Genomic DNA, 22,479 nt, shown 5'->3' on the forward strand with positions numbered 1-22,479 from the left:
TCCCACTGGATCCAGCCCTAAAGCACGGTCAAGGAAAGTGCAGAGAAAGAATTCTTCCAAACAAACACCAACTGCTGTAGTTGCCTGGGTTGATGATTCAGAAGGAAGCACTGTTAGCTTATTAAGGTTAGTACTATCTCTATGTCCTGAGACTGCTGGGAGTCAGGAACTGCTGTGAAATTGGAGGGGGAACCCTGGGGATGAGACATAAAACCAAAGTCATGACCACTCAGTGTTGCCAGATCATCTGATTCTTCCAAACAAACACCAACTGCTGTAGTTGCCTGGGTTGATGATTCAGAAGGAAGCACTGTTAGCTTATTAAGGTTAGTACTATCTCTATGTCCTGAGACTGCTGGGAGTCAGGAACTGCTGTGAAATTGGAGGGGGAACCCTGGGGATGAGACATAAAACCAAAGTCATGACCACTCAGTGTTGCCAGATCATCTGATTTTATCCTAAAGCCCATGATATTTGCCATGTTGTATTAGATTCTGGAATCATGCTATTGTGTGAGTGTCTCAGTTTTCATTTATAACAAACACGAAGTTGCAGCTTTTGTGGTTACAGAAAAAGCTTGGAAACAACCTGATTGCTATCTAATGCCTTCAAACCCAAGTTTTTAAAATGCTCATGGCTGTCAAGTATTGGTACCTAAATTAACTAAAAATCCTATAGTGCTTTTGGAGAGTAGAAATTTTAGTCCTAGTGTACTAGGTAAATTCCACTTTCAGTAAATTCATTTAATTTTTTAAAATTCACTTCACAGGTTTGGTGTAGTCTGGTATTCTTCTTCATTTCCTGACCTAAACCGTTAAGCAGTATGGAAATGCCCTCTTAAACATTTACTGTGTCTCATCCTAAAGGGGTGTTATTATTTCATAACTGGGTATACAGTTACCTCACATATGGATATACAGTATAAGAATCTGGACAGATAGATTGCTTAAAACAGAACTGTCAGTGCCTTGGCATCCTTTGTGATGGAAGGGGTTATAGAAATATGAGACATTGCTATTACATTACTGAGACTTGTAATCCAGGGGAACTCTTCCAGTTGAAGCTTAATGAGAACATCTGCACGCTAAGAGCTAATTTTTAGAAGTCATCCAAAAGGAAGAGCAGAGCACCTACAAAGTTGTGTCTTAAAAGGACATGTGTTGGAATATTCAAAGACCCTAGGAGTTAAATTGCACAGGGATTTGGACACCCAGTAGACTCTTTTCAAAATACCAGGCCTTGCTTAAGGGTGATATTTTCAAAAGCACCTAATTGGACTTCAGTAAAGTATTTCATATTTTGTCATGAGAGAAATTATTAGTTAGATTGAAAAAGAAAGATATTAGTAGAAAAATTATAAAATGGGCAAAAAACTGGTTGAAAGGAAGATGACTAGAGTTTGTGTTGAAAAGAGAACTACAGGGCTGAAGGGAGATTAATAGAGCTCCTCAAGGGTCAGTCTTGGAAGCTATCTTATTTCATTTTTTCATTAATGACCTTGGTACAAAAGGATGAACATGCTAATGAAATTTGCTGATGACACAAAGCTGGATGGCGCTGTCAGTACTGAGGAGGATTGTAGTTTTGGTTAGAAAGAACCAGAGGACTTCAAGGACAGGAATAATGGAAAGTGGATAAAATGTAATAGCATGAAGTGCAAGGCCATGCAGCATTATTCAGATTTATATCTCACCCTATACAGAAATGCTCAGAGTAACTTACAAAAAATAACAACCTGTAGAGAAGAAACAGCAGTAGACTCCCCAAACAATACCCCAAAACACTTAGGAAATAAACAACAAAAATTGTGGTACAAACTGGGATCTCATCAGTTGAAACCAAATGAGGAGAAGAACCTAGGTATGTTAGATCCTTCTTAGGGCCTTCAATGTAGATAAGTGTAAAGTGAAGCACATGGATAAAAATAACCCCAACTATACATATACTATAATGGGACGTACATTAGCTGTTACTATATAGGAAAGAGATCTGGGAGCATTGTGGACAGTTCACTAAAAACAGCTCAGTGCTCAGCAAACAAAATATTAGGGATTATCAAGAAGGGAATTATAAACAAAACTGAAAGTATCATTATGTCCCTTTATAAATCCATGCTGCGTCCACACCTTGAATACTGTGCCCAGTTCTGGTCCCCACACAATCAGAAAGAATATAGAAGAACTAGAGAAGGTCAACAAGGATGATTAGTGGTATGGAGGGACTTCCATATGAGGAGAGACTAAAAAGTCTAGATCTATTCAGTTTAGAAGAGATGCTTGAGGGGGACATGATAAGGGTTTACAAAATACTAAATGGCAAAGGGAAAATAAATAGGGATTTACTATTTACTATGTAAATAAGGATTTATTATTTACTATCTCTCACAATAGAAAAACTAGGGGCCACAAAATGAAACTAGCACGTAGCAAGTGAAAACTAACAAAAGGAAGGTTTTTTCACACAGTGTGTAATTAGAGTATGGAACTCATTGCCACCAGATGTTGTGAAAGCTGAGTTTAGCCAGATTCAAAAAGGGATCAGACAAAGTCCTGGAGGAAAGGGGCATCAGTAGCTACTGAGCATGGGAGTTAGGGTTACAGCCTCTAAATTGCACCTTCCTAGACCTTAAGTGCTGGAGGCTAGAAGTGAGAGAGGAATAGTGGAAAAAACCCTGGTCATATTCAGTTCACTTGCCCTTTCAGCGTCCACCCTATACCATTGTGTGACAGAGGATACTGGACAAGGTGGACCTATCGTCTGACCCAGTTAATGGCAATTCTTATGCTCTTAGACTAGCTTGTAACAGGGAAACTATGAGATCTTAATGTGATGTGGTGGTGAAAAAGGCAAGTGTAATCCTAGAATGTATCAGGTGAGCTATTTGTAGTTTAAATAGGAAACTATTAATGTCATTGTAGAAGGCACCAGTGAGATCTCCTTTGGAATACTGTGTGAAATTCTGGGCATCTATGTTCAAGAAAGATTAATTCAAACTGGAACAAGTACAGAAAAGGGCTACTAGGGTGAACAAGGAGAGCCTGGCTTAAAGGAGCTAGACTTGTTAGTTCTAACAGAATGAAAACAAGGAGAAGGGATGTGACTGATCTATTTAAGCTAGAGGACAATGCTGGCACAAGAACAAACAGGTATTAACTGAATAAATTTCGGCTGGGAATTAGAAGAAGATTTCTAACAATCCAAGGAATGAAGCTTTGAAACAGTCAAAGCAGTGGTGGCAAAAACCCCTGACTAACTTGAAGATAGTGCTGAATGGTTTAAAAAAGGAGTGATATGACCTGAGGACTAGACTCAATGACCCAGGAAGTGCTGTCTTATGTCCTGTTCCTATACCATTAATATAGAAGCCTAAATTCCACCTACAGAAGCAGAGATGGTACTGCTGTGCCCCGGGCAGCGGCAGTGCACAGGATGGTGTCAGTGGCTGCAGTGTTGCTGGCGGCAATGGTAGCCAGGCCAGCAGTGCAGCAGCTGCTAATTCTGCACCTCTCCCCACAACCTCCTTTCCCCCTTGGCACTCAGAGCTGGTGCCCTGGTCACCTCCCCTTAGCTATACTGCTGCACAGAAGTAACTTTAGATACATAGGCCAAGATTTTCAAAATCAGTGCCTCTTTTTTTGGAGACTTCTTAAAGGGCCTGACTTTCAGAGAGTAGGAGCTCAGTGCTGTCTGACCATGAGGTCCCTTAACACATATTCAGGTAGACACCCAGACTCACTAGTCACTTCTGAAACTGCTGGCTTTCGGCCCCTATGTCAATCAGCTGCTTTTCAAAATGTGAGCCTAGGGCTCTTGCTGCACAGCTTGATAAATCCAGAGATGCAGACCTCATGCTCCTCTTTTTGTTTCTGCTTCAAATCAGAGGACAAACTGTTTTAGTGACATTCTGTATAAAACAAAACAAAAATATGGACCTTTGCTTGAAGGCTGAGCCCTGCATACCAAGCACCAGCCCAAAAAAGATCTTTATGTGTGAGCTCTGACCTCCTGAAAACGGTGCTTTATGATAGAAGCACTGACAGTCCTCACTGTAATAGATTCAGGATGCAGAGCGATTTATTTCACATCATCAGTCCTCAGAGCAACTGTGGAATTAGTTTGACTCATAAGTGACCTACAACACAGCAAATGGGCTACTCCTGTATTTGCTGGCTGGATGTTAAAAGCAATCCCCCTTAATTTATGTGCTGGGATAGGGAAACTCAAAGAAAGGCAGAGGGGCATTTTGCTCATTAAATCCTGTTCTCCAGAAATAACCACAGGCATTTCTTCCCTTGTATCTCACACAGGTAGGGGAGCTACCATCTGCACAAAGAAAATGTGACTGCTGCTCTGTATCTGTGCCAAGGAAAGCAATGCAAAAGAGGTGGCAGGGAGGGAAGTGGGAGGATGGGCAGAACCTCATCTACTTCTGAGGGAGCCCTCACCAATTTACCTCAGCTGAGATTTGGCCCCAACTTGCACATCAGAAGCAACTACAAGTGCTTTAAAATGCTCAGGTCATTTTGGGACAAAGCAAGAAGAGGACCTTATGGCTTGTCCCTTCCTCCTCTGTCATCTCTCTTATTAAAGGAGCCAGTTAAGGCCTGGAGGAGGCAATTTGAGGAGCAGAGAGTGTTTGTGCCAAGGTCTGGGAGCCTGTCAGTATTAAGTGCTGCAGTAGGTTATGCAGAGAACAGTGACCCATTCCTAGCATGAGTGAACTATGCTGGCCGAAGAGAAGAGACAATCTGAATTATTAATTACTCATCTCCCCCAGCCCCAGATAGAGCCACTGGCTGCTGCTTTATCCTCGAGGTGGGGACTTTATCTCTCAGAAGCAGTTGTTCTGGCACTGGTCCTCCACTATCACACTCCTCACATTACGCCAGCCTCTGAGTTCAGTGTGACCCTTGGTAGCCCCTTCTCTGCTCCATGATCTCCACACACAGGATTTTCTCTCTCTGAAAGGACATGCTCTGTCTGCCAGAGGTTGGCTTGGATAAACCTCACAGGATCATTTGGATTTTAAAGCACAGAAGATCTGGGTTTTAAAACATAGAAGATGTTTTAATTCCTCTTTTCCAGGGTGCTTTCCCCATCTGCTTGAGCCAGATGACATGCTGCAGAGATAAATGTTTCATTTTAACTGCTAGTGCTTTGTCCCACAGCAGCAGGCCTCTGACACACCTATTGTCTGTGAGCTTTAGTGAATAGGGACAGTGTGATCCATTAAAGTCACAAAAGATGTGGCTTGCAATTGCCACAGCGTCCTTATTTAGAAAAATGCATCTCAACCCTCAACCAGACCCTGTGCTTTGGAAGCCTGGGAATGTAAAGCCAGGTAGTCCCAACATGCAACTCCTCAGTCTCCATGTACATTTCTGCAACATGATTGCAGGTGTGCCTGGCTGTGATATTTGTACTCTTGCTAGTCTGGGCAACAGCAGCAGTGAAGATGCAGACTAGATGAAGATCAGACTGAGTCTTTCAGGGTCCTTAGGTATATACTTGGTAGAAAGCAGGGTAGATTTGCACCTTATAAACTAACTAAATCAGAGATGCACAAGCTTTCATAAACAGCAATTTACTTCATCATATGCCGTGAACACCGCATACCCCTGGAGGCTGGAGGGGCATGGTGAGCTCCTGCAGGCAGCGGCAGCACTGTCAGCGGCGGGAGCATGAGGTGGCAAATTGGGAGCTCCCGTAGGCGGCCATGGCACTATCAGCAGTAGAGAGGGGGTGGCAAGTGCCAACCGGTGGTCGGCAACCACCCACAGATGCCACCAGCAGCGTCACTGGTTGCTAATGGTGGCAGTGGCGGCCAGCGGCAATTGTGCACTGCCTGCAGATGTTGGCAGCAGGCGAGCAGCGACCGCCCGCAGGCGCCGGTGGCAGTGTCAGCAGCACCTTTTCACAGGGAGTGCGCCACCATGCTCAGGGGGTGCACGTGTACCCGCATGCACCCCCTATGTGTCACCAATGTCATATGCTATGAAGGAACTGCAGGAAGCAGAGCTTCTAAATATAAAGCAGTGATTAAAAAACAAGGGGTAGGGGAAGGGGAAGAAAGAGGAGGGGACACTACTGGGAGAAGCAAAGTGAGCAGAAGAAAGAAAAAAAAACAGTTAACCCACTGAGGGACATAGGGGTTATAAAAGCTAGTCCAAGTAATGGGATAAGACTCCATTGTCTTGGTTTAGACCATACTTAACACAGTCCAGTCAGCGGATGATTTCTTGTCCTGCAATTTCCCATTCAAGTTCATTTTTTAAATTTTGTTGTCTAAGAACAGCAACTTGAAGGTCAGCAACGGAATGACCAGGGAGGTTAAAGGTTTGCGTGTCTTTCTGAAACCAATGTCGGATCAGCGTTCATTCATTCTTACATGTAGGGATGAACTTGTCTGCCCATTGTAGACAACAGAGGGGTATTGTAAGCAAATGATAGTATGTGCCACTGGTAGAGGATTAGGTGAATGAACCTCAGATGTTATAATAATCCCTGTTATTTGGTACAGTGATGATGTGGGTCTTCTGTATTGATGAGGGAGCACAGCTGATGAATATAGGAGGTAGGTAGTCTGTTGCAAGAGAGACTCTGTTTGAGGTTGGGAGGCTGTCTGTAAGCCAGGACAAATTTGTCCCCCAAGGCTACCTTCAGATGGTCATTTTCCAGAAGGGGTTGGAGGTCATTAATGATGTGTCCAAGGTGTTCAAGCTGGGGGCTGTAGGTGACACCAGAGGGATTCTGTTGTTCCTGTCTCGGGGTTGGTATTGGAACAGATTGGAGCAGGGTCTGAGTCTGGCTCTGTTGATTTGAGTGGCTACAGTTTTAAAATTGTATTATAAGTTTAGGAATCCATGCTTCAGATACTTAAGATGTGCATCTAGATCAGTAGGACCAGAGCACATATGAGATGATGAATCTAGTAATGTGCCAAGCTGCTAGTACGGACATAGCTTTAGCAGTTTGTTGCTTTTCAATACAATGTGGTGGTGATATGGCCATTGCAAATTTTCCCAGTGGTATTCAAGAAATGAATAACCTGGGTGTTTTAGAGTCTGATTGGTGTGGTGAAGTGATGAAAGTTGTTAAAGTCCTAAATTTCTCTAGAGATTCCTTCCCATGTTTCCATATGATGAAGAAGATGTCAACAGTGTACCTTAGGTACACCAGAGGGATGAAAGGAAGCGAACTTCAAGGTCTGTCATCGATATGTTGGCATATTGTGGGGGGCCATACATGTGCCCACAGCAGTGCCATTTTTTGAGGTATAGAGAGTCCCCAAATCTGAAATAGTTAAGTTGTTATGTAATTGGTAGAAGCCTATGCCACCACATCACTACTCTTGTTATTCTTAATACCTAGATTTGAGCTACCACGTGTATTTGTGTAGCTATAGTGCACTAACATCTCCAGAGTGCTGTGTATACAAAGTCAGAAAGTAGTTTAACACCAGGGCCTCACATGCTTGTGGTGAATCCCATTGCACTCACAGAACAAGCAACAAGCATGTGAGAATTCTGGCACTAGTGCAATAGTGGGTGACTTCTGCACTCCAAGGCTGAGTGTGGGCCCTAGCCCTGGGGTGAGAGCAGGTGATTCCCTAGAGTCCTTGCAGTCATGCCTAGAAGCATGATTTCTTTTCATGCAGCAGCTGAGCCCGGCTTGCAGGGGGAGTCGAGTCCTGTAGTGTGAATTCTGCTTGCTGGGAGTAACAGTGGAGGTATTGTTCAGCATGAAATTTTTCTTTAGACACCTCCCCGGCAGGGCTGCAGACAGCATTTATTATCCTTTGCACAATAAAAGAGTCACTGTACCCTGGGTGCAGGGAAGAGGCCCATTGCCAAAGAGAGCTCAGAGGGTGAGCAAGTGCACTGCAGATGTATATTTAACATCTATCCTGCATGGCTACTCCTGATTACACTAACTGGGCAGCTGATGCCACATGGTGTTAGAGACCAAAATCCCAAGCACTTTAAAGTTTTGACAAAAGAGAACACAGAGCCAAGAAATTAAGACCTAAGGCTGACAATCCCTCCTGAATTTACCTGTTTTGTGCGCTGGGAGGATGGCTAAAGACAGGCAGCGGAACTGAAAACAGGAGTGACAGCCTGAGCTCAGAATTGCAGAGCTGGAGTAGGATTACTTTGCAGCCTGTGTTTTATACACACACACACACACACACACACACACACACACACACATATAGATAGCTATAGCTATATCTATATCTAATATCTATATCTTGAAGTATAAGATATCTTTATCTACAGCTATCTATATAGATATATCTATATATCTGTATATATATAGAAGCATTTCTATTCGGTTGAATCAAAAACTATTTTTGTCATGAAATCTCTCTTGTCAGGGATGTGTCACATTATTTTTATATTTGTACTGCAGTTGCATTCAGAGGCCCATTGTGTGAGGCTGAGGCAAGGACTTAGACAGTCCCTGAAGCGCTTACAATTTAAACAAACAAGACAGAAAAAACCTGGCAGGGAAACCGAGGCAGAGAGGGATGGTGATTTACCCAAGGTGATGCACCTGTCCAGCAGCTCAGGCTAGACTAGAACACAAGTCTCCTGGGTCTGACTCCAGCACATTGTCTGTTGGATCATGTATTCCAAAGGACAGGAGAGACTCTCAATGTAGCCTTTGGTCTATAGCAGAACACAGATAAGGCCAGATTCACAGCTGGTTCAAATCAATTCCAGTGCAGTCAATTAAGGTAGACAGATTTTCACCAAGCAAGGGCCTTGTTTTACACACTTACTTTAGGCAGCTCCTGGAGCTCTTAACTCCTGGATTATCTACAGATTAACACCTGCAACTAGTTTTAAGATCACTTTAGGTGGTTTCAAGTTATGCCACTCCAGGGCAAGTTTCTCTCTTATCCGTGCTACAAAGCTCATGTTCCACTCCCCACAAATGGGCCATCTAAATTGAAGTCCTCCAGCACCCCAGAATACAGTGTGCCCTCCCTCACCCTCCTGTTCTGTGGAAATAATCTTTCCAACCCCTAAACTCTACTGCCCAGGGGGTAGTTCTGGCACCAAGCCAACTTCCTCTCCCACCCCTGAGGATGTAATCTTCCCACCCCCAGGGGTGCAAACCCATGCAAACAGCCTGCAGAGCATATGCCAGCTAGCTAGGTCACAGGGCACAGATGGGTCCAGGAGTGAGGTCTAGAGGGGGTTGGGGGAGAATATAGGTAGGGGGAAGGATCAGGTCCCCATGAACTGGGGCTTCCTTCCCAGGGCAGGGGCAGTAGCTCCCCCAAAAGTGCTTTTCTTCATTGCTTCTACCACCCAGCTACCCTGGGAAGCATGACCAGCACCTCCCATACCCTAATCCCAAATCTCAGTTTATTAAAACATGAGACCTTCTTTAATTTACTTTCTCTTTATTTCTTAATAAAACCTTTTTTCTTTTTTTACTTCTTTTTATTTTATCCTTTAGTGGCTCACTTCCTTCATTTCACCACCCTTCCCCCTACCCCCGTTTCCTTTCTACCTCCCAGTAACTCCCAGCTTCATGTTCCCATCCCTAACCTAACCCATCTCTCACACAGTCCAACCTAGAACAGGAATAGAAGCTTGTCCTTCACTCACCAGTCCCGGCATGGCAACTCACAGCTGTATCTTCTAGTCAGGGTCCTGCTCACCAGCCCTCTAGTAGCAAGTCATGGCTGTGCAGGTGGGGGACCATCAGAGAAGGTATTTTAAGATGTGACTGCTCTGAACTCAAGCTAGCGCTAACACTGATTAACCTTTGAAAAGCTCAAAGTGCAACATATTACAAGGCCCTAAGAGTCAGGACCAGCTGCTGTAGGTGGGAAAAGAGAGAAACAGCAGTACAACACCGCCCCCAAAAAAGGAAACACTTCCTCAGTAGCTTCCGGCACTGATGTCCAGTAGGGTATTTTGTCCAGAAGAGCTGTTGCCCTGCCAGCCAGTATATAATTGTGGTCTTATTCTCATTTGCTAGTGAAGTTGCAGACATGCCCAGCTCCGATAAGTGGAAAGGAGCTATACCAAGCCATTCAACCTGGGAGTCCAGTCTGAATGGAAAGCAGCGTTTGTGTCAAAGAACAAAATGCCCCATCTAAGATAAAGGAGAACAGGCTGTATGGAAGCCCCATTGTAATGGTACACGCATGTACAGCTGCATGCATATACATGTACACACATACTCTAAACTGCTTTCTCCCATTGATTTCTGCATGTGCAAAGCAAATATGTCCAGGGCATACATCTTATTGCAGGGCATCTGGTGAGAACTGAAAGCTACATGGCTTGAGGCTGAAGTGAAAGGACCTTGAGGTAGAAAGTGCTGCCCAGTAGCAGTGGGAATAAGACCAGCACTAAAAGCTTCGACTAAAAGCAACAATTGACAGATGGTTAAAATCCTGCCAGAAAGACATCTGATGCAGCAAACTCAACAGGATTCAGAGGCTGTAGTTAAGGAAGAGGCAGTAATGCTGATGCTAATGAGCTTGTTGATGACCACCAAAGCACTAGACCCAGGGCCAAACTCATCACTGGAGTAATTCCACAGCAGTCAGGGGAGGCAGCTCACAAGTTATTATGGTCCATTGATTATAACAGAGAATCTGATTTCTAGCAAATAATTTTACTGTTTCCTAATGGGAAGCCCAGCCATTAACCCTGAAGGGGGAAGCCTGAGAGTTGTTACTTCTATTCAACTTGGGAGCAGAATAGGTCCCACAGGATGGCTGGAGAGGATTACAGACTATTCTTTCCTTCAGCTTTAAAGCCCAAAAATATAGAGGGCTAAATGTGTGTACAATGGGAACCATCCATAATCACACTGGATGAAACTGAAACGTATACTGGAAGTTCACCCTCTTGCTTCAAGGCAGCAGCTGGCCGCTCACTGTGAAAGGCTAGAAAAACAAAAGCCTCCTACAAGCGATTACTCAAGTTGTCCACAGTGACATTTTTTGCACTTTCCTAGAAGCAAGATTCAAGACTGGAAGGTCCATCAGTCTGGTCTGGTCCTATGAATGGGGGAATTTTTGTGGGAGAGTTCCTTGGATGCGACAGTGTGGGAGGAGGAGCCAGTCATTAGGGCTGTGCAAAATTTCACCAGGTGTTTCTTTTCAAAGCTGTTTCGATGCGTTTTGAGCTTGAAATAGCAAAATTGAAATGAAACAAAAGGCTTTGAAACAGCTTCGAAACAAAACAATGGCACCCAAAACATTTTGAAATTTTCTAAACGTTTTGAATTTCAAAGCCAGGGTTACTTGGCTTCAGTGCCAATCCCAGTTAGCAGCAGCAGTGGCAGCCTCCTCTCATTCAGCGTGCAAATCTGGGGATTCGCACCCCCAGGAGGGCTGCTGGGCTGTGCTGGACTTCTCCTGGGGGTGCGAGCCCCCAGATCTGTGCACTGGATGAGAGGAGGCTGCTGCCTGCAACAGGCAGCAGTAGCAATCTTCTCTGGTGCTGGGACCGGCACTGGGTGTGGGCTGCGCCCAGGTGGCAGAGGCGGCCTCCTCTCATCCAGGGCACAGATCCAGGGGCTTATACCCCCAGGAGTGCTGCCGAGCTGTGCCGGACTCCTCCCGAGAATGCAAGCCCCTGGATCTGTGCCCTGGAAGAGAGGAGGCTGCTGCTGCGGGCAAGTGTCAGGAGCTGTGCTTTGAACAGTTTGAGGTGCAGTTTCCCAAACTCTGCACCTATCTCCTTGAAACTTGGCATGTTTCCTGCCCTTAAATGGGGCTACCACATCTGCAATTTTCATCCAAATCAGGCAAGAAATGACAAGGCTTTAGGCATTTTCATGATTCCCCATTATAGCCTCTGGGCAAAATGTCAAAACAGCGAAATAGTTTCAATGAAACGAAACGGAACAGTGCTTCAAAACAAAACAAAACAATGAAACAAAATGAAACAATGTCCCTTCGAAACAGCAAAACGGATGTCAAAACAAAATGATGGTGTTTCGCACAGCCCTACCAGTCATCAAGCTGGTGGGTCTCTAAGGTGAGGACTGCACACACCTCAGTGATTATCAGACTGGCTCTGCAAAGAAACCCTTCGTTATGACAAGGCTGTCACGAAGGAAAGATCTAGGCTTCAGAATATTTTAACTATTACCAGCATGTCTAATACCAGCTCTTTACAGGACTTTTCATCATCAAACTTAGTGCTTTACAAACGGTGTCAGTATCATTAACCCCACTTTAAAGAAGAGGAAACTGAGGCACAAGACAGTGAAGTGACTTGCCCAAGGTCACTTGGTGGGGCAGTGGCAAAGACAGGTCTCCTGGGTGCCGGCACAGTGCAAACCATTGATTTCTACATCCAGTTTATAAGGAGAGACAACCCACAAGAAAAGTATTTTCCTTCTGATGATAAGCAATTCCTTGGCCTCTTGCACAGCTGAGCTTCTTCCAGGTGCATTCTCAAGCAGGCAAAGTGCACAGAGACAAAGGCTTGATCCGGGGTGGGGGGGTATGACAGGGACCTGGGTATCAACACTGCACTGATGATACCTTGGGCCATCCTGTTGTATCAGTTTTCTGAATGCATTCATATACATGCACAACAGAGCTGACAGCATTGACCTCTCTGGGACTTACTAGAGGAAGGCCCCAGGGAATAAATTATCTAAAGGCACTGACTAAATATTTCCTGCATGAAAGAAACACTCTGAAGCCATCTCACACATCTCATGTATTCCACAGAACTGGGATGCATGGAAGGCATTATCCAGGCTACTGAAAGCAAGGGATGAGACTAATAATGGATCCATTTGCTCAATGCAATTTGTTTTAAATTCAAAGATATTTGTGAGGTACAGCAGTGCAGAAAACTTAACAAGCAAGACTCCTCCTAATGCCTGTCATTTAAACAAAGGAATTCTATAAATATTTGTTTCAAAACCAAATAATCTCCTTGGAAAACCATCCGATGCAGAATTTCAGGTCAAGGGAAGTCTGAAACTATGTAATCAAATAAAACCTAGGAAGTAGAAGAGTATAAAGAAACTGCTGAAGCCACCTTAACCAAGCATGCTATTCTGCAATATAATGCCCAGGCCGCTCTTTTAGTAACATTCTCTCTTCCTACAAACTGTTACATTTTGTTGAGTTTTTAAACGATCATCCTTAAAAATATAGTGCGCCTTAGAGGGAAAACTGCTCTAGGTTCCCCCTCCCCCTCTTTGTGTGGTGTCTTCATTTTTTTAAAGCAGTCGCGCCATAGCAAATCTTTCTGCCATATCTGATTAACTTCATGCTGGGATTATACCCAACAAACTTTTCAAATGGAGAGGATGCGGGTCTTCATAGACAGGCAGGACCAAGTGCGCTGGAAGCAAATTCTCTAACAACATCTCTCTGTGTCCTGGCAGTGATGGGAGCTGCTAATACTTTTCCCTTCCCGCCAGTCTCTGAGGGGCTGTCAAAAGCAGCACTGGTGAAATGGAGAGTCATAAATCATTCCCTAGCTGCTACAAATGCATAAGTAGGTTACAGTGGGAAACCACATGAGCACTAAAAGGAAGAAGTTATGCAGAGAGAAGGGGTGAACGTAGTTTAAAGAGCAACAGCCAGTGGCAGCAGACAAATGGAAACTGAAAGAAATCAAGAAAATTGTTCACACCCTAGAGAATTGAACCTGCATAATGTGAGGGCTCCTGGGTTCGATTTGGCGTCTCTGGCTCTTCTGAAAGAGCCCAGGGACACCAGGCCTAAAGAAAACAAGAACTTCAGCCCACGTGAGAGCCAGCTTCAGCTCCCAAAAGGAGTTGCATGCAGGGAACTGTGGGTGGTGGCGGCTGCAGTATTCTTACACTGAACTCATTAGCTGGCAACAAACAAAACAAGCCCTTTGCGTAGGAATAAAGAGATCTCAATTTTGCATGCACAGTCAGGCATATGGCCACCCTGCTCTTGGTCAGAGAGTCTGAATTGAGCCACCTATGAAGTTATGGAATATTACTCCCAGAGGGGAAGACTGAGGAATACAGTGATGGAGTGATTTGTCCAAAGTCTCACAATGAGTCAGAAACAGATAGAGCTAGAAAGAGGACCCTGATCTGCCTCAGTGCTGTCTATAGCCACAAGACCAGATTTTCTTTTACAGAGGAAGCGCATGCAAATATATTGGGAGGATGAAGAAGGCGCCGGGTAATGTGGGGCCCCTGCAGGATATGCGGGGCAATCTGGTGGTTGCGTCAGAGGATAAAGCGGACCTCTTTAACCAATTCTTCACCTCCGTTTTCTTGTGCAGGGACCGGGACTTCCCTGCTGTGATAGAAGCCGGACGCGAGGGGATCGCCTTCAGACCTCAGGTTGGGGAGGACCGGGTTAGAGAGCTTCTGGAGGGGCTGGACGCGTTCAAGTCAGCGGGTCCGGATGCTCTCCACCCCAGGGTGCTGAGGGAGCTGGCTGGGGTTATTGCAGGGCCCCTGGCACGGCTCTACGAGCGATCGTGGTGCTTGGGCCAGGTGCCAGACGATTGGAAGGTAGCTAATGTGGTCCCCATCTTCAAGAAAGGGAAAAGGGAGGACCCGGGCAACTATAGGCCCGTCAGTCTTACCTCAATCCTGGGGAAACTCTTTGAGAAGATCATCAAGGAGCACATTTGTGACGGGCCGGCATCAGAAATGATGCTCAGGGGCAATCAGCATGGATTTATTAGGGGGAGATCATGTCAGACCAACCTGATTGCCTTTTATGATCAGGTCACAAAGGCCATGGACGCAGGTGTCGCGGTGGATGTAGTCTTTCTGGACTTCAGCAAGGCCTTTGACACCGTCTCTCACCCCATCCTAATTAATAAACTAGGCGACTGTGGCATAGATGCCTACACGGTCAGATGGATTGCAGATTGGCTGAAGGGTCGCACTCAGAGGGTGGTGGTGGATGGATCATACTCGACTTGGGGGGAGGTGGGTAGTGGAGTCCCCCAGGGCTCGGTCCTGGGCCCTGCGCTGTTCAATGTCTTCATCAGCGATCTTGATGTTGGGGTGGAGAGCAACCTGTTTAAATTCGCTGATGACACCAAAATTTGGGGGGAGGTGAGCACGCTAGCAGGGAGAGAGAGATTGCAGAAGGATCTGGATAGGTTACAGGGGTGGGCAGACAGGAACAGGATGCGTTTCAATACGGACAAGTGCAGGGTGCTGCACTTGGGTAGTAGGAACCAGCAGCACACTTATACGATGGGGAACTCCCTACTTGAGAGCACGGAGGCGGAAAGGGATCTTGGTGTCATTATTGACTCCAAGATGAACATGGGCCGACAATGCGAGGTCATGGTTGGCAGGGCTAACCGGACCTTGTCGTGCATCCACAGGTGCATCTCGAGTAGAGCCAGGGAGGTGATCCTCCCCCTCTATGCGACGCTGGTCAGGCCGCAGCTGGAGTATTGTGTCCAGTTCTGTGCGCCCCATTTCAGGAGGGATGTGGACAACATGGAGAGGGTCCAGAGGAGGGCCACCCGCATGATCCCGGGACAACAGGGCAGACCCTACAGTGAGAGACTGCGGGACTTGAACCTATTCAGCCTCCACAAGAGAAGGCTGAGGGGGGACCTGGTGACCGTCTATAAACTCACTAGGGGGAACCAGAAGGGTTTGGGGGAGACGCTGTTTCCCCTAGCCCCTGCTGGCATAACAAGGAATAATGGGCACAAGTTGATGGAGAGGAGGTACAGATTGGACATCCGAAAAAACTACTTCACAGTCAGGGCGGCTAGGAGCTGGAACCAACTTCCAAGGGAGGTGGTGCTGGCCCCTACCCTGGGGATCTTTAAGAAGAGGCTGGATACTTACCTGGCTGGACTCATTTGAGTCCCGTTTTTGTTTTTAGGGTGAGTGGTTTTGTTTGTGTTTTTGGGTTGTTCTCCCGCCCTGGCGGGGGGTCGGGCTAGAAGATCTATTAGGTCCCTTCCGACCCTGAAACTATGAAACTATGAAACTATGCTGCTGAGAAGCTGGGTGAATTAGTTCGTGACAAGCTTCAGGCTGCTGTGTCTAGACTGCTTCAGTACCCAGAGTAGTTCACTTCTCCCTGTGCTCTGTGCCAGGCTGCAGCGTAGCTGTAGGACAAGTAATTTCTCCAAGGTCACATAGGAAGTCTGTGGCAAAGCAGGGAACTTAGTCAACACCTCCTGAATCCTAAAGTAGCACTGTAAATTGCTAGACCATAAGGATAGGGACAGACATTCAAAAAGCTGAAGCCTGAATTAATTCAATCTTTGCAGGTTAGTCTAACCTGCCTAGGTTGAACCGATTTGCAACAGCACTGATATTCCTTGTGGACTGAGGAAATGCAGGTACATGCCTGCAGTTGCATAAGCCAGAAGCTGAGGGAGACTACAGCATGCCTTCTCTGGCTGCAAGGAAGCTGTGCGGAAGTGGGGTGTGGCCAGCTGAACTGACTAGAGAGGGGTTTAATTCCCCCCTCCCTGTCCCATCGACAGGGAGCCGAGCTGGGTCTGCCACGTGCTCCCACCTTGCTGCTGCAGCAGCAGGCTGCCATGTTCCCTGAGGCAGAGAGGGCAGGGTGGGGAGTTATTCTCCCCTGTCCCCTCACTGCCCCTGGGGGACCAGAGCCGGGTCTGCCTGCCGTGACTGCCACCACCACTCTCTGCCCCTCCACCAGTGGCAGGGCCCCTTAGACGGAGGGCAAAGAGCAGAGTTATTCCCTTCTTTGCCTCTGGGGCACTGCAGCAGTGTCTGCCCGACCCAGCCGCCGCCACCACTCGCTCTGTGTCCAGGGCAAGCGGCAGAATAAGCCACCTCTGCCAGATGCCAGAGGGAGGGGAGCAGGAAGGGGCTTATTCAATGGCGGCGGTAGTGCTGCAGAGGACTCTGGTCCCCTCTAGGCCCCGGTGCCAAAGTCCAAGGACTTTGCTCACCTCTCCAGCTGCTGATGCCATTGGGAGGGGGGGAGTGACTCCTCCCTCCTCTGGCTTCAGCTTCCTACTGCCACCCCTAGTAGGGGTAGTGTGGGGAAATGGGGTGCAACCCTAGGGTTCCCCTACTATTCAGATGTTGGACAGCCCTGTATTAAACCATCCTGCCTGGTGATGGCATGTGAATACTGTAATATTCTGATGTTTTCCAAAGGGTCTCCCCTTGTCCACTACAAACCCTTTGTCTCCTAGTGTTTCTATGCCATTGGAAATGTCTGAACCACTAACAGCCCCTCTAGGCCCCAAGGAGTTAAAAGCCTGTACTCAGTCTCAGCTTTGTTGCTTCGAATTATTCCCCCTAACATTCTCTTAGCCCACTTTCTTTTTGCTTTCAATGCTCCTGCATTGTCAGTTCAGAGCATGGAGACTGTCAGACACCACTCTGGAGATAAAGTGTTACTCCCAGCACCAAAAGTTAATTTCCCTGGTTTCTTCGGGGGGTTGTAGATAACTGCTCACAAAGAGGAGCTATTCTTACGCACCATATGCCAGCAGCTATGCCATTCTTACCGCACAGCATCTAGCAGCACAGCATTATTGAGGTTGAAATGTATTCTGACATGCTAGAGCCTGGTGGTTACAGTACGTGCCCTGCTCAGAGGCTCCAACCTGAGTCTCCAACATCTCAGGCTAGTGCCTCAAGCACCAGCTGTTCGATTCCATGTGACAGGCTCACAAGCACACACCTGCAGACCTTTTGACACAATTTTGCTTTCACAAAAATGTTTCAGACATTGTTTTCATTCCAATGCAGAACAAATGCATCCCTGAGTTGCCACAAAATGGAATTGTCACCCTCCAGACAGTTCTATCGCACAGTATTATTTCTTGCTGTGCACAGTTCCATTGTAATCAACGGCCCCATTGTAAGCAAAGCTATAAGCATGCTGAGGGCTGGCACACAGGTTTGATGGCTGTGAGGGCAAAATTGGATCTTAGTTAAAAATTCTGTGCCGATGCATGAGATGGAAAAACATCAAGCATGTCCAGCATAGCTGTGCTGGCTCTGGAGTGCTAAGGACTAGGCATGATACAAAGTAAGGCCTTGTCCTCACTCTGGGTTATAGCTACTGATGTACTTACCACAATGCCCATGTGCCTGTGCAGATGCCTTAAGGTTATAGCAATGCAGCATATAAGCACTAACAGTCTCTGATGGTTTCCAAACAAAAGCTCGCTGCACCAGTGTAGGTCAGTCTAAATCCTGCAGTTTGATCAAGGGGAGAGAAACTTTGCTTTGTGCAGAAGGCACACAACAGTGAAAGGACCCCACAGCTTTTGGGATTTATCTGTGCAAATTCAGATGCAGAATTGGGATCTTAACTTGCCACTAAAGTGAGCAGCCGTAACTCTGCACAGATCCATGTGGCTGTTACAATAGCTGTCTTCCCAAAACAGAACCACATTTCAAGCATCAGTGGTGACCAGCTGGTGTCTATTTTCTCTCCTGTTTTTTTTTTTCCTGGAATATTTTTCTGAGGTGCATTTCTATTTTTAAACACAGAAATTAAGCTTGAGCATGCGGGAAAGAGGCTCCCACAGTTTCAGCTCAAACCTCCTCTTCCATTAAACCTCAGTGAAATGAAAAAGCAAGTTAGCAATGCAAACACGTTGACCACAACGCGTCTTCTCCATTAGTAGTTTACATAGGGACAGAGGCAGTGCTTCAGTGTGCTGTGTGCCTGTACTATGGGTGGAGCATACACAATGCATAGGCTTTTTAAATATGCAAATCGTGTGTCCTATGCTGCCCTGCACTGTTCATCCATTATATGAATGTACCGATTGCCATGACAACTTCAGTGGGGCCTATGCATAGTATTAGCATCTTCCTTTGAAAACCCAAAAGGTCAATCCATTCTGTATCTTCAGCTGGCCTAAAAATACGAATTCTTGCTAACACAGTTTAGACCAGGCAAAACATATGATATATATTATGTATATATATTCAAATACACACATACCTACATTAATACATACAGCTGTAGTACTGAGATATCCCAACTGAGATCAGGGCCTCATTGTTCTAAACAGGATACAAGAATACAAGAAAACACAGCAAGAAATCATCTCTTCCCAAAGAGCCTGCAAGGAAATCAGTGAGACAAAGGGCTGGAAGGTGACGTTGAGGCACAGAGAAGTAACATGACTTGTGTAAGATCATACAGTAAAGTAGTGACAGAGCTATCTCCTGCTTTGTCCAGTATCCCATCTACTAGACCATGCTGCTTCTCACGTACCTAGGAACAGTTTTTAAACAGGTTCCACTCAACCAGTTAACGTGCCAGCACAGACAGTGCCGAAGAGGATACAATGCAAACAGGCATGAAATAACATTACGGGCTCATTTTCTGCCTGACACAAAGATTTAACTGCGCTCGGCCTAACAACATTACCAGGAGTCAGACCATTTCATTGCATGCATTGCCATTTTGACAGCTCTATTTTTAAATTACTTCTGTGCTGTAAAAGGTCCTGGAATCGCATCCCTGACAACTGAGGGACCAGATTTATTCACAGGACATGCCTGGTTCTGGCTGGAGCACAACCATCTTTCCATACCTGTTTCAGCAGTGACCAGTTCTTGAAGTCAGAAGAAAGCTTAGGCTTCAGGTCCTATTCATTGATCCTTGGTGGTATACTGATGCTGCCAGCTGCATTGGTGGCTTCTGGTATATGGACTCCTTTCCATGTCCCAGGATAGGATAGATGCAATAAGCTCGTTTCGTGTAGGACACCAAAGGCTTTGGTTGGTAATGGCTGTGATTACTATTAACCAGTATCCTATTCAGATCAGTGACATCCTTTATCTGGTGTCATCTTCATTGTCATGATAAGCTCTGCTGGGCTGGCAATACAGAATGAATTGAAAGAGACAGTGATGGACAGTGGTAACCTTTTATTCTGAATATAAACTTTTCTTCCCTTCCCTCCCATCACAAAGATCATCAGCAGGGATTGAACAGAACATATGGGCTAGGGACATAAATTACACATAAACCAGTATAAGTGATTGGAAACCAGTTCAAATCTGTAACACAAGAGAAGTTCAGTGCACATAAACTGCTTTCAAAATGGCTGAAACCAGTTTAAGATAAACCTGTATAGATGTAGTATCAGACTCAACTGATTTAGGTTAAATTGGTTTACTGAACTTCTGTCCCAGATCCCCTCCAGATTCAAGTTAACTCACAGTCACCCTTGCAAGGTGGGCAGACTAGCCTTGGGCCCAAACTGTCTGCTCCAGCTGAGCAGGGAGGCGTGCTCTAGCACAGGGGTGGGCAAAATGCGGCCCACCAGGCCATTCTATCTAGCCCTCGGGGCCCCTAAAAAATTTAGAAAATTAATAGTTATCTGTCCCTGGCTACCTGCCATGCAGCCCTCAATGGTTTGCCAAAACTCAGTAAGCAGCCCTCCACCCAAAATAATTGTCTGCCCCTGCTCTAGCACCCGCTGGCTTCTGGCCTGGGCCACTGCATGCATGTGGCTGCATTTCAAGAATCAAAAGTGAATGTCTATTCACTTACTTATCAGTTCAACCTAGGCAGCTTAGAGTAACCTGTGAAGAGCGAACCAATTCAATCTCAGGCTTTTTGACTGTCTGTACTTAGCTGTGAATTTTTAGCACTGAATAACAGAGCTCTGATACTTGAGTTAAGAGATTTACTTTATCATTTGGTAGCAGTAGTTGGCTGGTACCAGTACCTGGAGCAGCCCCTAGAGCAGTAATTCTCAACTTCTGTGGACTCAAGGCACGCCTCCAAAACTTTGTGAATTGAGTGGCACCCAATCTCAAAATGTAACTTATATATTACAGATCTTACCTCCTTGCAGAGGCGCTGGGCAGTAGGTATGGACAGGGACAAGCTTGAACCTGCCCGTATTTGCTTACCTCTTCACACTTCTCTACATCCTCCAGAGGATCTAGCTGCACTCCTGGGTGCCAGGACACCCTGTTTGTGAATCAGTGCACTGGGGAAAGACAACACACACTTTCCACTGCATCGTAAATCCACTTAAGTTCTGTGTATGTGAATCAGCTCCTTAGCATCCCTGGAACATTCAGAGCCAAAGTTTCAAAAGGGGCTGCCCAGTTTTTTGTGCAATTATGCGTGTGGCTAAGCTCAGGGCTTTGCCCATGTAAAACTACACATGAAAATTTAGCACATTTGGCCTAAGGTGCATGCCAGTTCTCGGCAATAGCGAGAGAAGTGTATATACTGATTCCTACTATTTCTTTTATGTCTTCCTTTAGAAAGAGCCAGAGATTACCTTCACAAGACTGGACGGTTCATCGTAATTGGAGGAATCGTCTCGCCTGTACATGACTCCTATGGCAAACCAGTGGGTTGATTACATTCACTCTTTCATACGTGATATTGTCGATGAAAACTAAAGGAGGGTGGAATTGAATGTGAACAACAGGAAAAGTTATGCCCTGGGTTCCTAGTTAATTGAATGGAGACCTCAGGGAACCTGGCAGAGGCTGGCTCCAAGACTGCGTATGATGCAGAGAGAAATCATGCAGCACAGACAAAGCCATAAAAAAAAAATCTCTGGGAGCTGAGCTAAACTGAGCTGAGCTGAGGCCTGGAGTAGGTTATGTGGGTCAGTTGATGGGCTGACGTGTGTGCGGGGTCAGCAATATTGCCAACACTTGTAAATGTACCTTAGGTTTTGCAGGCCACAGTTCCTGGTTTCCTGCAATTTATATGAGAATCTCAGCTCTCCTCTGCATTTCCAGTTTCTCTGTTTGAGGTCTGTTTCACAATTTGAGAACGCTTGGTGTTCACAGTACTGGCTCAGGAATTTAAGAGCTCTTTCTGGAAAATAAAATTTAACGGCGGGGAGGAATTCTCTTTACCCTGAATGAAAAGCCTCATTCTCGTTGACGAGAAATGACTTGGGAAAAACCCCCAGGCCAGTCACGGGCAGCTCTAACTATATTTCACTGGCTGTTCAGTCATCGTGGCCATTAGGTGAGGCTGCTTACCTGAGGTTGCTTGAAGGGAGTCTGTCACGCATTCTGGCACAGTGTAAGGGAACTGAGTTCAGTAATAAATCAAGGGAGAAAAAGGATATGGTACAAAGAAAGCTTTGACTTTGTGTTACCTTTCTCGTTTTTTATTCTTCAGGGCCTGGTCTCCAGCCGACACCGTCTGATCATGTGCCAACTGGCCGTCCAGTCCTCTGACTGGATCAGGTGAGGTAACTCCTCATGCATGTTTGTTGTGGAAACAAAACCAGTCTTTTATGGCACCGCAACAGCGGGGATCCGGTTAGAATCGTGTTCCTGAGGGCAGGGGGAGGTTGGTCAGGGCTGAGCTTGGGAAGGGAGGATTCTCAGTGCTGTGCCAAACATCCCCTGCAAGGGCGGCAAAAGCAAAGCTCTGTTCAACCCACTGCCTGCGGCTGACGACAGACACCCTTATCTGCTAAGCATGCAGTGTGTAATTAAAGCACGCCTCTGCTAATTACCTTAATTATGCACCCAAAAAGTTATAATTTGCATGGAAAG

General features: G+C 45.9%; 1 protein-coding gene across 1 annotated transcript in view; it reads left to right on the forward strand.

The window, feature by feature from the left end:
* NMNAT2 (nicotinamide nucleotide adenylyltransferase 2) overlaps nucleotides 1–22,479 on the forward strand; it is a 98,884-nt gene that overhangs the window by 48,718 nt on the left and 27,687 nt on the right. Inside the window, exons 2-3 of the mRNA XM_006025378.2 lie at nucleotides 21,217–21,305; nucleotides 22,097–22,164. Of these exons, the coding sequence (XP_006025440.1) occupies nucleotides 21,217–21,305; nucleotides 22,097–22,164 (157 nt within the window). The remainder of the gene's footprint in view (nucleotides 1–21,216; nucleotides 21,306–22,096; nucleotides 22,165–22,479) is intronic.

This window comes from Alligator sinensis, unplaced genomic scaffold (assembly GCF_000455745.1).
Source record: "Alligator sinensis unplaced genomic scaffold, ASM45574v1 scaffold471_2, whole genome shotgun sequence".
Taxonomy (NCBI): domain Eukaryota; kingdom Metazoa; phylum Chordata; order Crocodylia; family Alligatoridae; genus Alligator; species Alligator sinensis.